The sequence below is a fragment of the Anas acuta genome, chromosome 11 (assembly GCF_963932015.1).
Source record: "Anas acuta chromosome 11, bAnaAcu1.1, whole genome shotgun sequence".
Taxonomy (NCBI): Eukaryota; Metazoa; Chordata; class Aves; order Anseriformes; family Anatidae; genus Anas; species Anas acuta.
In genome coordinates, this window is record NC_088989.1 from 12,969,133 (window position 1) to 12,981,840 (window position 12,708).

At 46.8% G+C, this 12,708-nt stretch overlaps 1 protein-coding gene across 1 annotated transcript in view; it reads left to right on the forward strand.

Annotated features, from left to right (window-relative positions):
* Window positions 1-12,708, forward strand: part of DNAH1 (dynein axonemal heavy chain 1) — a 73,897-nt gene that overhangs the window by 42,795 nt on the left and 18,394 nt on the right. Inside the window, exons 41-54 of the mRNA XM_068694161.1 lie at window positions 218-322; window positions 1,490-1,630; window positions 2,081-2,241; window positions 2,939-3,096; window positions 3,228-3,401; window positions 4,866-5,044; window positions 5,841-6,071; window positions 7,257-7,453; window positions 8,278-8,413; window positions 9,266-9,474; window positions 10,263-10,434; window positions 10,792-10,983; window positions 11,109-11,219; window positions 12,299-12,484. Coding sequence (XP_068550262.1) covers window positions 218-322; window positions 1,490-1,630; window positions 2,081-2,241; window positions 2,939-3,096; window positions 3,228-3,401; window positions 4,866-5,044; window positions 5,841-6,071; window positions 7,257-7,453; window positions 8,278-8,413; window positions 9,266-9,474; window positions 10,263-10,434; window positions 10,792-10,983; window positions 11,109-11,219; window positions 12,299-12,484 — 2,352 coding nt within the window. The remainder of the gene's footprint in view (window positions 1-217; window positions 323-1,489; window positions 1,631-2,080; window positions 2,242-2,938; window positions 3,097-3,227; window positions 3,402-4,865; window positions 5,045-5,840; window positions 6,072-7,256; window positions 7,454-8,277; window positions 8,414-9,265; window positions 9,475-10,262; window positions 10,435-10,791; window positions 10,984-11,108; window positions 11,220-12,298; window positions 12,485-12,708) is intronic.

Consider the following 12,708-nt stretch of genomic DNA (forward strand, 5'->3'; position numbering starts at 1 on the left):
GAATGGGAGTGAGAGCTTCTTGAATAGCTGGAAAATGTGCGTGGGATCTGGTATACAAGGTCTTCTTCAAAAATTCAAAGGGCCCTTGAGCTCTAGGAGAGACAGCTGACCCCCCTGGCCTGGGCAGCATCCCATTACTAAATTCTTGCAGTAATGCAGATCCTCATGTGAATTCAGATGAGTGGCAGTTATGTTCACCATAGTTTTATTCCCACAGATCCAGTTACTTTTCCCAGAAGAAGGACTGGTTTATGACTATAAACTGAATGACGCTGGACTTAACAATGCTGAAGATGATCTGGATGAGGATGTCATTAGGGAGGTAAAATATTTCACTTCCAGCTCTAAGCTGGGAAATTTGAGGGAGGAACCTGGAAATAACACAGTCCTGCAGGATTTGACAGAATCTTCTCATCAAGGGCAAATAAAAAAGCCTATAGGAACCCAGTGATAATGTTTCAAGTGAAATCAAGCCTTTCATTAAAGGAAGGAGACAGCTTCTTGCCCTGAGGGTTGCAAAGCATAGCTTTCAAACCTTAACCAAGTGCTGGTCAAAACAGACCTTTGTGCTTCTGCCAATGCTCAGGAAAGTGAGAGGGCTCTACAAGTGTGGCTGCCGCAGGGAAAAGCTCAGATGGAAAGGTCTGTCTGCATTATAAAGCAGTGCACAACAACAGAAGAGCTGGGTACAGCAGTCTGGAGGAGGAGCAGGGCAGAAAAATATGCCATCCTTTCCACAGCAGATAGCAGAGCAGCAGGGCATGCAAGGCCCAACTGACTGACAGTCACCAGCCCCTGGGCTGAAAGTAAAAAAACAAGAGGGAAAATGCTCTGATCTCAGAAAGGGGAAGCAAAGCAGGGAGACCTACATGAGTGTAAAATACTTAGCAAAGTTACCGAGGCTGTCTCAGTGTCTGTGGGGAAGCCATGTAGGGTGCTCAGGAATATGTATTTTCTGTCACTGTTCTCTAGCATATCCCTGACAAAACCTCTGTTTCACATGTATGGCCTGTGAGACATTAGCCTGTGACTTGATTCTACTGGAAATCATCCATGTCCTGTAAAATACAAAACCTCTGTGCCTCTAAGTGCAACAGCACCAACTATGAAGACAGGATCCCAGCAAAGCCTTCTTTGTCCTTCTGCCATGGGAGCACTTACAGCATAGGTCAGCTTAGGACAGACTTCCACTTCTTGCGAATATCACAAATGCTCTGTCTCCCTTTGATCCCAGTTTTCAGAAGGAAGGGCAAGTGTGTTGCTGTTGGGGCTCTTAGGCTACCTCCCTCCCACAGGAAGCAAGTCAAGTGCTTACAGCTTTGCTGAACAAAAAGGTGTAGGTGTCTAGACAGAGGGTCAGAGAACCTGATGCCTTAGAATCTGAGCTACTATACAAGGAGCTGTGATAGGAAAACAGCAGAAATACCATTTTCCTATTCCCATAGCAGAATAATGCAGCTGCCCCCTCTAAATGTACCTGTACTTTTAGGTGTGCTGGGAGAAGTGGCTGGACCCCACAGCAAAGTTCACCATGGCTCCTGAAACCAACTTTGCTGACATTATTGTGCCCACAGTGAACACGGTCCGAATGGCCCATCTGCTGGGTCTGTTGCTCATCAACTGTAAGCCGGTATGTGCCCACCCTTGTCTCTGATTTTGGATTCAACATTTTTCTCTTCAAGTGGGGCATGTTTTCTTCTTCCAGTGCAATCAGAACCTGACAGCTACCTGACACTTTTAGATCATTTCCCACTCCCATGGATTTGCATTTCTCTGCTCAAGAGCTGTGCCTAAGCAACAAGAATTCTCCATTCAGACACCAAGCACCATGCTGAAGTTCCAAAGGAATATTAACTTTCACAAGTTCAGTTAAAATGCAGCAACTTCTAGATCCCCTGCCAAACAGGGTGATGGCCCCATCACCACCTCTCTTTACCAGTTTCCTGCCATTGCATTTCATACCTCTCTGCTTGGATTCCTTCCATGTCGAGAGACTGAATGAGTTTCCCTTCTGTCTTCTCTGCTCCTTTGAAAGGCTAAGGGGGCAGGAACCAGTAAGTACTGCTGATTGTTCTTCTAGGTTCTCTGCATTGGTCCCACTGGCACAGGGAAGACTCTCACAATTACAGACAAACTATTGAAGAACTTGCCTCTCAAATATGTCACCCATTTCCTGATGTTTTCTGCACGCACCTCTGCCAACCAAACCCAGGATCTCATTGATAGCAAACTGGATAAGAGGCAAGTTTCCTTTCGGTGTTTGCAAAGGTGGCATCCCTGAGCTCAGTATTTCTATCAGCTTGATCATTCAGTTTCATCCCAAGACCTGAAGGGACTCCAATCACATAGATCTGTGGATAAGAAACAGGACAAACAGCAAAGCTGAGCTGGGTTTGAGAGATCCAGTAATAACCCGATACACTGTCAAGAATGTGAGAAGGATAAGTGAGGGCCTGTAAAAATTGCTCCAGTCCTAGTTATTCCAGAAATACTACATTTCATGACACAAGTGTTTGCAAACCCCACTGTGGGACCTTTATAGGAACAAATGAAGAGGGAATATTGGCTACTGATCCCTAGTCCCACCTCCACCCTCCCTCCATGGTTAGCAGCTTCCCTTTTCCTTTTCAACCCAGCCAAGTTTCCAATGTATTCATGGCCTTGAGCCCATGCTTTCTCTTTGTTCCCATTGCCACAGTGCATAAGTAGCCAAAATGGCACCCATGTGATTGCAAAGAAACCCATGCCTCAGACGTTGCTGTAGGTCTTTTTAATGCAAAGGCCCATATATAAAGGTGTGTATAGAGCATAAGTGTAAAGACAACTGAAACTGCTGACCTAGGAAGCATCTAGAGGAAAAACTGCTTTTTGGGACAAGTTAGGAGTGCTTTTGCAATACGAGATGTCCTGTGTCCTTATGCATCTTTTGTCCTTACAGGCGGAAGGGTGTGTTTGGGCCTCCAGTTGGGCGGTACTTCATATTTTTCATTGATGACTTGAACATGCCCATGCCAGAGGCATACGGTGCTCAGCCACCCATCGAGCTGCTGCGGCAGTGGTTGGACCACCAGGGCTGGTATGACAGGAAACAAATCGGTACGACACAGATCTTTGTCCAATACTTCTGACAAGAGCTGGCCTGTTGATATAGTTACACATACTTTCTGGGGAGATCTGTGGCGAGGGTTTTTGGCTCAGTATTGATTCCTGCTTTTACACTCCTCAAGGCACTTTTAAGAAGCTGGTAGATATTAATTTTGTCTGTGCCATGGGACCTCCTGGAGGGGGAAGGAATGCTGTTACTCCACGCCTCACACGTCATTTCAATTACCTCTCCTTCACGGAGATGGAGGACAGCAGCAAGAAGACAATCTTCTCCACCATCCTTGGCAGCTGGATAGGTAAGTCACCTCCTCATTATCTCAAGTCAACCCAATGGTAATGGATGTAGAAAGGGGAGAAACTAATATCTGTGATCTAATCAAAGAGTTAGAAGCTGGAACTTGCATTAGTTGTTTGAAGATGCTTTTGAAAAACTGGTGTTTGAGCCTTGGCAGAGAACTCATACACTGTTTAGTCTCTGGGGCAAACTAGTCAACTTCAACTTTGGCTCTAAGAATTTTGTAAGATATTCCATAGTCTGTGCCTTCCAAAGAGAATTGTGTTTGTGATAGATGATGCAGATATTCTTCACCTCCACAAGTAAAGCAGAGAACTCGTGTTCTCTGTCTTGGTTTCCTATCTGGACTCCTAGGACAAAGAAGTTAGAGAGATCCGGTGTGTAAGAGCAGAAAGACGCAAGAGAGACTGAACAGGCTGGTGGGCACAGCATGGCGCAGTTTACCTGTGCTTTCAGCAGGCAGACACTTCCCCAGACAACAGCCTTCTGCAGAAGCTGAGCCTTCTGTTACTTCCCATCTGTTGCAGCCCGTGGACAGCTGAGCAGGGAGGATCTGAGCATCGTGCTACAGCCACACAGAAAAAAAGGGTTCATCTGAAGTGAAATGAGTACCTCTTATATTTGACAGGGTGGGAATTTAGGATCATCTTTGCAAATGTGTCCTCCTCTGCAAATCTGCCAGCAGGAAGGAGTGAGAATAGTGGGCTACGAGAAGACAAAGCCAAGCTTTCTGAGTGCTTGCAGTATTCACAAGTGCCAGTACCTGGCTATGAGCTCAGGGACACACTGAAGTGTCTAGCTTCATTTTAAAAGAAAAATTAAAGAATTTTGGAAATAATGCAAAAAAGCACGAAGTGCTAGAGTGTCACAGGGCTCCACTTCCACGGGAGTTTTGGTAATAAACTTGATTAGAATTGAGAAATTTATTTTGTGCTCTGAAACTGGCAGCTATATTTAAATCTTGCCACTATCATATAAGAAGTCATCCCTTAGCCATTCCTCGGAGACTTCACATTTGCTTAGCTCAATGAATTGCCAGGTGGTTTAGCTAAAAGGACACCTTCTATTTTAAAAGTATCTGAGACTACACTGGGGGAGTACGAAGAGGGAGAAGGAAAACCTGAGTGTTTCAGGTAGCCTATTACCTGCCTGGCAGCATCTCCTTTCTCCATGGGGTGCACAGACCCTTAACACTGCAGAATTCTTGTGATGCATTCTTCCCTCTTGAGATCTGATTCCAATTTGTTTGGGAAACTCTATGGCAGGTTCTCCACTGCAAAGAGCTGAGACTTGGTCAGGGCCCCACACAGTCTCCATGTAGGAAGTCAGGGGGAAAAAGTGCAGTTCTGGTCAAATCCTAGCAACAAATCCTCTGCCACTTGGTGCCATCTGTCTGTGCTGCTAGGACCTTCTTGTCTCAGAGTTGCTACCTTGACGTCCTTTCTACCTTCCCCTGTCTCTGCAGCTGGAGCACCTGCAGTCAAAGACTTGAATGAGCCCTTGGTTGATGCCACTATCTGTGTGTATTCGACCATCACATCCCAGCTGCTGCCCACACCAGCCAAGTCACATTACACCTTTAACCTGAGGGACCTCTCCAAGGTGTTCCAGGGCATGCTCATGGCTGAGTCCAGCAATATTGAGGTCAGTCCTCTCAGCAGCACAGTCGTGTTTCCCAGGGGAAGAACAGGAATGTTCCAGTCCAAACTCAGTTTCCTATTGAAACTGTATTTTCATACTGTTCAGTGAATTTAGTGATGTTCCCTTTGGTTATATCACCTCGTACTGGCAGTACCCAGACCACCCCAAGCCTTTCTTGGTGTGTTATCTGTCAGGTGTGTGGCCACAGGGAGTCAGTGCCACCCAGCCAAGCCATTCATTCCTGTAGGGTTGGATAGAGCCATAGGGGACCAGATGGGACCATGCAGGGACAGAGGTTTTGCCCTGTTACCAGCTTATACCAATGGAAGCTTCTGTCCCTTCAGTTCTCCTGAGGACCTTGCTCTGTAGGTCCAGCTTAGCCTGTAGGTGTTGATTTATCACCGAAAGCACTTGGGGATCTGGTTCTGTGCCACACCTGAATAGAGGGATCTTTCCAGAAAATAAGAGAACTCAAGAAAACAGTAAAAAATTAAGTCATACTGAAGGAAGGATAAGGAAAAACACGAGACTTAATTTCTCAAAGGAACCCTGGCAGATGGACTAATAGGGTATTAACTGCAGCTGTAATGAGCTTTCTGCAGAGCAGCTGTTTTGACAAGAGTTGCTTTTGAGGAGAAGGGAATGCAGCTTCTTCTGCACAGTTCTTCTCCACTCCAGCTGCTTTCTAGTAGGAGTGGGGCTGTCCATGTGCCTGGCAGGAACCAACCTTCCTGACAGAGAGGCCTTTAACACTTCTCTGCTTCTCTCATGAGGGTGTTTTGCTGGGATTTCCTACCAGGACAAATCACACCTGCTGCGACTGTGGTACCATGAGAGCTGTCGGGTCTTCTCTGATCGCCTGGTCACTAAAGAGGACCAGACGTGGTTTGATAACCTGATGAAAAGCATGATGGAGGAGCTAGACACCACTTTTGAGGAGGTTGTCCCTTCCCAGCCAGTTCTGTTTGGCGACTTCATGGAACAAGACGCCCCTATCAGACTGTACAAAGAAATCAACAGCCAGGAAAAGGTAAGGATCCTAAGAAATCATGACAGCATGAATTATGTTCACATCTTCCAAGCCTTCTGCAAACAAACATAAAGAAGTTAATAACCAGGGGGTTGCTAGAACTGAAGGTCTCTGGAATCCTCCCAAAATCTCTCCTGTGAAATCCTACCCCAGACATGGCTAGTGGTTGCATTTGGTGCAGGATGGGAATTTGAGGTGGAACAAACTGTCTCTGCATTGCCTTCCTGGAGGCAGCCTGCTATGCAAAGTCTCCCAAGTAAGCCGTATTCAGGAATGAAAAGTGAAATTTGCTGGAAAGAAATGGCACATTACCCCCAAACAATTCTACATTTACCATTAAAGCCTTCACAATTGACCTTTGCAACTAATTAATGTTACTGCTGGATTCCCTGTTGGAGAAGATACTGTGAATAGTTTGGTAGTGGTAATTAAGCAAAGGCAATGAGTAGTGTGTTTTGCGCTCATTATCAGAAACAGATGATTATCCTGTCATCTCCCCTCTTGTGATAGCTCTGTGACAAGGACCGATAATTAACTGAGCTTCCTAATCCTTTTTGCAAAGGATGTAGGCCTGTCCCGCAGTGAGGTGAGCCCAGCTGAGACAGCCAGACTTCCCAAGCTGCTGCACAGTCCCCGATGCACAAAGGACTTGGTCACCTAGGCAGGGACCTCAGTGCTGTATCAATTCTGGCTGATGTTACTTGCCCAGGTTTACAGCGAGTGTGCTGAAGGAGTATGACTAAATCCTGGATATCTTTGTCTCATCTGCTCTGCCCTGAGACTGCTGTTACAGAGAGCCCTGGAAAAATCAAGAGGCATTGGTTATATGATTATCCTGTGCAATGGCTGGACCACAAGAGGAGTGCACTTCTCAACCAGCCATAGACAGTCATTCTTCCAGCACCTGCCCTTTTATTGCCCTGACCGCAGGACCTGCAGCAGGAGGCAGCTTTAGAGCCAGGAAGCCCTCCCAGATGCAGACCCTGGAACAGCACAGGTCAGGCAGCCACAAGCTGCTTTAATTTGAACTGTGCCTTGCTGCTTTTCCACGTAAACAGCATCCTCAGGAACAGCAAACCGTAGTCACTTAGCCTGAGTTTAAGGTCTCTGTTCAGCAGTTGTTGAATGCTTTTATTTACCGATTGCTTTTATCTGTTGGCCGTAAGTGTCTGTTTCTGCCTGCAGCTGAAGATTGTGATTGAGGATTACCTGGAAGAGTACAATCAAACCCACACCACAGAGCTGAAGCTGGAGCTTTTCATGGATGCAATGCAGCACATCTGCCGAATCAGCCGGATCCTGCGGCAGGCCCCAGGGAATGCTCTTCTCCTGGGTGTTGGGGGGAGCGGGAGGCAGTCTCTCACCAGGCTGGCATCTCACATGTAAGTGATGAACTCCATTCACATAAAGTGGAGCAGCTCCACCGGGGCTGCCTCCAGAGATTCTCTTTTCCTGTCCTTTCTGCTACTGTTTGCACATTTTTAAGGTTGCTGACTCTTCAGGTACAACAGTCAAAAGAGCTAGGGCTCAGTTATCACACACATCTACACCAGAAACTTTTGCTTGCTGCTAGTTCAGTTACTGTTGTGTGCATGCAGCAAATTAACAAATGTGATGCAGTCCACGTCAACTCAAGGGCCTGTGTAGCATAGTTCTGGGAGAGGTGGGGGGCTCCTTCTTTGGAGCCAGGCAGCAGGAAGATAAAGACAGGAGCTCCTAGTGACAAATGATCAAGTGACACTGACAGCCTGGCAAGTGGTATCTGTGAATATTGGGAGCCAGGGAAATGGACTGAGGAAGCAAGTTCTTCCAGTCCTGAATATAGGATGTGAACACAGAAAACACAGCCATGGTGCCCTGGCACACCGCCCTCTAAGTGCTACATCCCACACAGAACAACAACAAAAAAAAAGGTGAATTGCTCTCTCTTTTACTGTGAGGCTCTGTGTGAAGGTTTGCAGTTGGACATGTACAATGTGATGCTGTTAGCTAATGAAGTTATGTTTCAGCTTCCTATCTAGCTCAGGTATCGCTACTGTGAGTAAAACATATTTTTGGATTGGTAGCTAGAGATGCTCAAGGACAGGTGTGTGCTCAGCACTCTGTAGAAAAACAATGTGGTTAAGTCTTCTCCTCTGTGTCCATAATATGCTTAGGACTGACAAAAGAGGAGACTTCCACTGGATGTAACTTCTCTTTCGTTTAGGGCAGATTATGAGTGTTTCCAGATAGAATTGTCCAAAAATTACGACATGACCGAATGGCGAGATGACATAAAGAAGATCATGATGAAGGCAGGCCTTGAAAGTCTACCCAAAACCTTCCTATTTGTAGACACACAGGTATGGGAGTGTTAACATGGTTGATTCCTTCTCATGAGGAGTCAGGAATATATCTCTAAGTTCAAGAAATCCCCCTGAAGAGGGTTGAGGAGCTTGATCCAGGATAACATTGGCTTGTTACTGTAAAGTGTCGCTTCCTAATGACTAAGCCAACTTCTGGAGCTCATGGTTGTGCTCCCAATAGGCTTTTATACTGTCTTCATCATCATAGGAACCAGGTTGCTTCTGGCAGTGCCCTAAGCAGTGAGATAAGCATCTGTCAAATACTTGTTCACTCATCCTTTTCCCTGCAGGGAGAAGCATATGTGGGCGAAGGTTGGGGGGGGCATTGGAGGGTACATTTAGACAAGTAGATGGATACTGCGTACGACTGATTTAGCAAAGACAGGGAGGCAAGTGTACCTTTGGAGGGGGAATCATCCCACGGTCTGACACGTCCCTACAATTACTCTGCCTCCTGTACCAATGAGCTTTATCCTAATGGCAAAGCATTCTGCTGTGCTGGAGGAATACCTAGAACAGACAGTCAGCTGGGGCCTGCTTACAGAGTCACTGTGATGAGGCAGGGAGCTAGACCCTGAATGCTATTTATCTGTAAGAAAAAGGTGAATGAGCAGAAGGAAGACTTGTTCCCAGACACCCCACCCCTGAAATGGCTGAACATGGCAGTTCAATTGTAAATCCTGGCTGTGAGACAGAGTATGCTTTACTGGAGCCCAGTGACTGCAGAAATTATTTCTTCTAGCAGAGGCTGAGGGCTGTATTTATCCACAAGTAATCTACATGGCACGTGGAAACCTGACTCTCTGATGACTTAGGAAACTGCTTTCTATTCCCCTCTTATCTACTTAGATTAAAAATGAATCCTTCCTTGAAGACATCAACAACCTGCTCAACTCAGGTGACGTTCCCAACATTTACAGCCCTGATGATCAAGAACAGATCATGACAGCTATGAAGCCTGTTGTGCGAGAACTAGGGCAGCAGCCCACCAAGGCCAATCTGATGGCTGCGTACACAGGACGGGTTCGCAGCAATATCCACATCGTTCTGTGCATGAGGTATAGCTCAAGGGTAGACCTCTATGCTGCCAATGTTAATTATTCCCTCGTTGTTCTCTGTCTTCCATCACTCTCTGTCAGGGGAGCTTTATTTCTCAGCCTCTGAGTTTAGAGGAGGAGTTAAATTTGCATACCACTTTCCTCTAGGAGTAGATACTTTTTAATATATATATTTTTCTGATTTTTAAGGTGAAGCTTGATAAGTTTAAGAATATGATTGTATGTGATTCAGATTAAATATAAGCTTCCTCCTTCCTTCGTGTGCCATTGAGGTGCTTGCTACAAAACTACCTTGTTGAAATTTTGGGTTCAGTTGCACTGTATTTAATCATGAATTCAGTATGTAGGCCATGAGCAGTTTGCTTGCTTGCAGGAGAGCTGCCTGAAAATACAGAGTGGTCTCAATACATATAGAAGAATCAGGGCCATTATTTTGGACTGTAGAGATCACATCAGCAGACCATCTCTTGACATGGACTTCAAACCTTGTTTTATTTCTTACCTCCTGAGTATTCTCCCTAGGCAGAGACCTAGAAAACATCACCCCACCACCATCTTAATCCTTCCAGAATATACCCAGGACTTCCAAGAAGTTATCTGTAGATGGTAGACATGGTGGAATACTGCTTAAACTTCCATTCCCTATTTCCCTCCCTCCCCACATATACCCCCTTCCTTCTTATGCTGTAAGACATTAGGATTGCTCTAGGGAAGTAGGAAAACCACTTTATCTTTTTATCTGTAGCTAGTTGTAACCTTTTTTTTTTTTTGCATGTCTTTCCACCCAGCCCTATTGGAGAAGTCTTCCGTGCACGCTTGAGACAGTTCCCTTCTCTCGTGAACTGCTGTACCATTGACTGGTTTAACGAGTGGCCTGCTGAAGCTCTGCAGTGTGTTGCCGCCTCCTTCTTGCAGGAGATCCCACATCTTGGTGCCAGCACTGAAGTTGTTAATGGGATGGTAGGTGCTACACTCAGCACACAAAGCACAGCTCCTGTATGCTCATGTGCCACCTCTCTGTTTGTACACAGACAGGCAACAGCTGCAAGATGCATGCAGAAAAGTCCTCTGCTGTAGTAGTAATGTTTCCTAATTGCTTCATTCAAATCCAGAATCAGTTACCTTTTGTATGCCTTGAAATGGCCACATTCATTTCTTACCTGCTGTGTGTCATTGAAGCCCACATGCACATACTAGCTCTGCTGTGAATGCGTACTTAAACTCTGTAATCCTAGCCCTGCGCTCTCTATGGGCACCTTATAGGCCTGCCTAAAATGCAGCTCTGGATATGATTGTTTCTTTCCTTTCTCCTTGTAGATTCAAATGTGTGTAGAAATTCATCAGAGTGTAGCAAGGATGTGCCAAGTGTACCTGGCAGAGCTGGCCAGACACAATTATGTCACTCCCAAGAGCTACCTTGATTTCCTCAGCATCTTCAGTTCCCTGATTGGAAAGAAGGAACAGGAGCTGAGGGCAGCCCAGAAGAAGATGAGAAGCGGCCTGGACAAGGTTTGTGCCTCACAGCTCTGAGCAGTGATTAAAGCTGCAGGGATGCAGTGAGATGCCTCCCACAGAGCACCCACCAGGGCAGCACAGACCTTCCCTGGGGCTCTCACTCTGTTCTGCTCCTGCAGCTCCAACAAACAGCAGAGGATGTAGCAAAGATGCAGGAGGAGCTGGAGTCCGCCCGCCCTCTCCTGGCGCAGGCAGCCAAGGACACGCTGGCGACTATGGAAGAGCTGCAGGTAGTGCTGCTGGACAGCCCTGCTATTTCCACACCTGACTGCTCAGGTTTGCACAGCACGTGGGAAGGCCTTGCAGGGATTGCATGAAGTCCTGCTTGATCTGAAAGTTTAAGGGCTCCAGATTAGTACAGCAGGTTATTTGTGCAGAACAGCACTACCAGGGAGGATAGCCTTCTGCTGAGGACCCTGTCCTGCTGTTGGTGGGTACCAGTCAGCCTCCCAGCAGAAGCAATGGTTCATGTGCCCCTGTATGAAACCTATGAAACCACAGCTTAGAGGAGCAGGAAACCAAACTACCAGCTTCTTTTCCTCACTGGTTTAGTTCTTCACAGACACAGACTACTACTAACTCAGTCCCAAGGTGGCCTGAGCATCTCTAAGACCAGACTGCTGCCTCTGCAGGGTCTCCTTTCTATGCATCCAACATCAGGGAGCTGATCCAGCTACAGCCTGCTCCTGCCAGCCCAAAGCTCAGGGACCATCACACAGCCACTCATACCACTGCAGAAAAGGGAACTGTCCTCTGTGGGCTCTCACTATCTTCCTTCCTCATGTTCCTCCTTGCCCATCTCCCACTATAAAATGGTCAGATTGAGACACAAACACCATGCAACTCTGGGGGGCACACACAAGTCCTCACTTTCTCATCTCTCACGCTTCCCAGAGGTGGCCTGATCCACTCACAGAATAAGGTTTGGCTATACTCCACATCCCCTCTGCACCTCCTGGTAGCGTTTTTTAATAAGTGACAGTTACAGGAAACAAAAGCCTCAGCATGTCTTTCCTGTTCCTCTATATCCCTATGCACTTGCTGTCACATCCGCTCCCTATACTAACAGGAGAAATGGGTAGAGCAGATAATTCCTGCAGGGCTAACACTGTTCCAGGGCAGGCAGAGCTGGAGCTTATGGATCATCTCTACAATCTCCTGCTGGAGATTGGAGCAGCTAAGCCTCAGCATGTGCCTGCTGGAAGAAAACATTGCTTGACAGGACAGCTGTGATTCTTACCTAGCAATGCAGAGCACCAAATAGGTGCTGTCTCCAGCCATGCTTCTGAGGTTGTCTTTGCTGCTGCAGGTAGACACAGCTGTGGCCGAAGAGACAAGAAATGCCGTGCAGGCTGAGGAGACAAAGGCCAAAAAAAAAGCCCAGAAAGCCCAAGCCATTGCAGATGATGCTCAGAAAGACCTGGCAGAAGCCCTCCCAGCCCTAGATGCTGCTCTGGCCAGCCTGAGGAAGCTAAACAAAAATGATGTTACAGAGGTAACTGACTGGGGGAGGGGGGGGGGGGGGGTAATAGAGGTGCTTGTGGTCATGGAGGGCATCTCTGAGGTGTATCAAGGCTGGCAAGGCACTGCACTTAGCTTGCTATTGCTGTAGCTGATCTCAACAGTACTTTGCAGCAAGCCCTCTTCTATAAGCTTGCAGTATCCACAGTCTTTTTCAGTATCTCCATGCTTTCCCCTGGACTCATGCAGTGGGCTGCT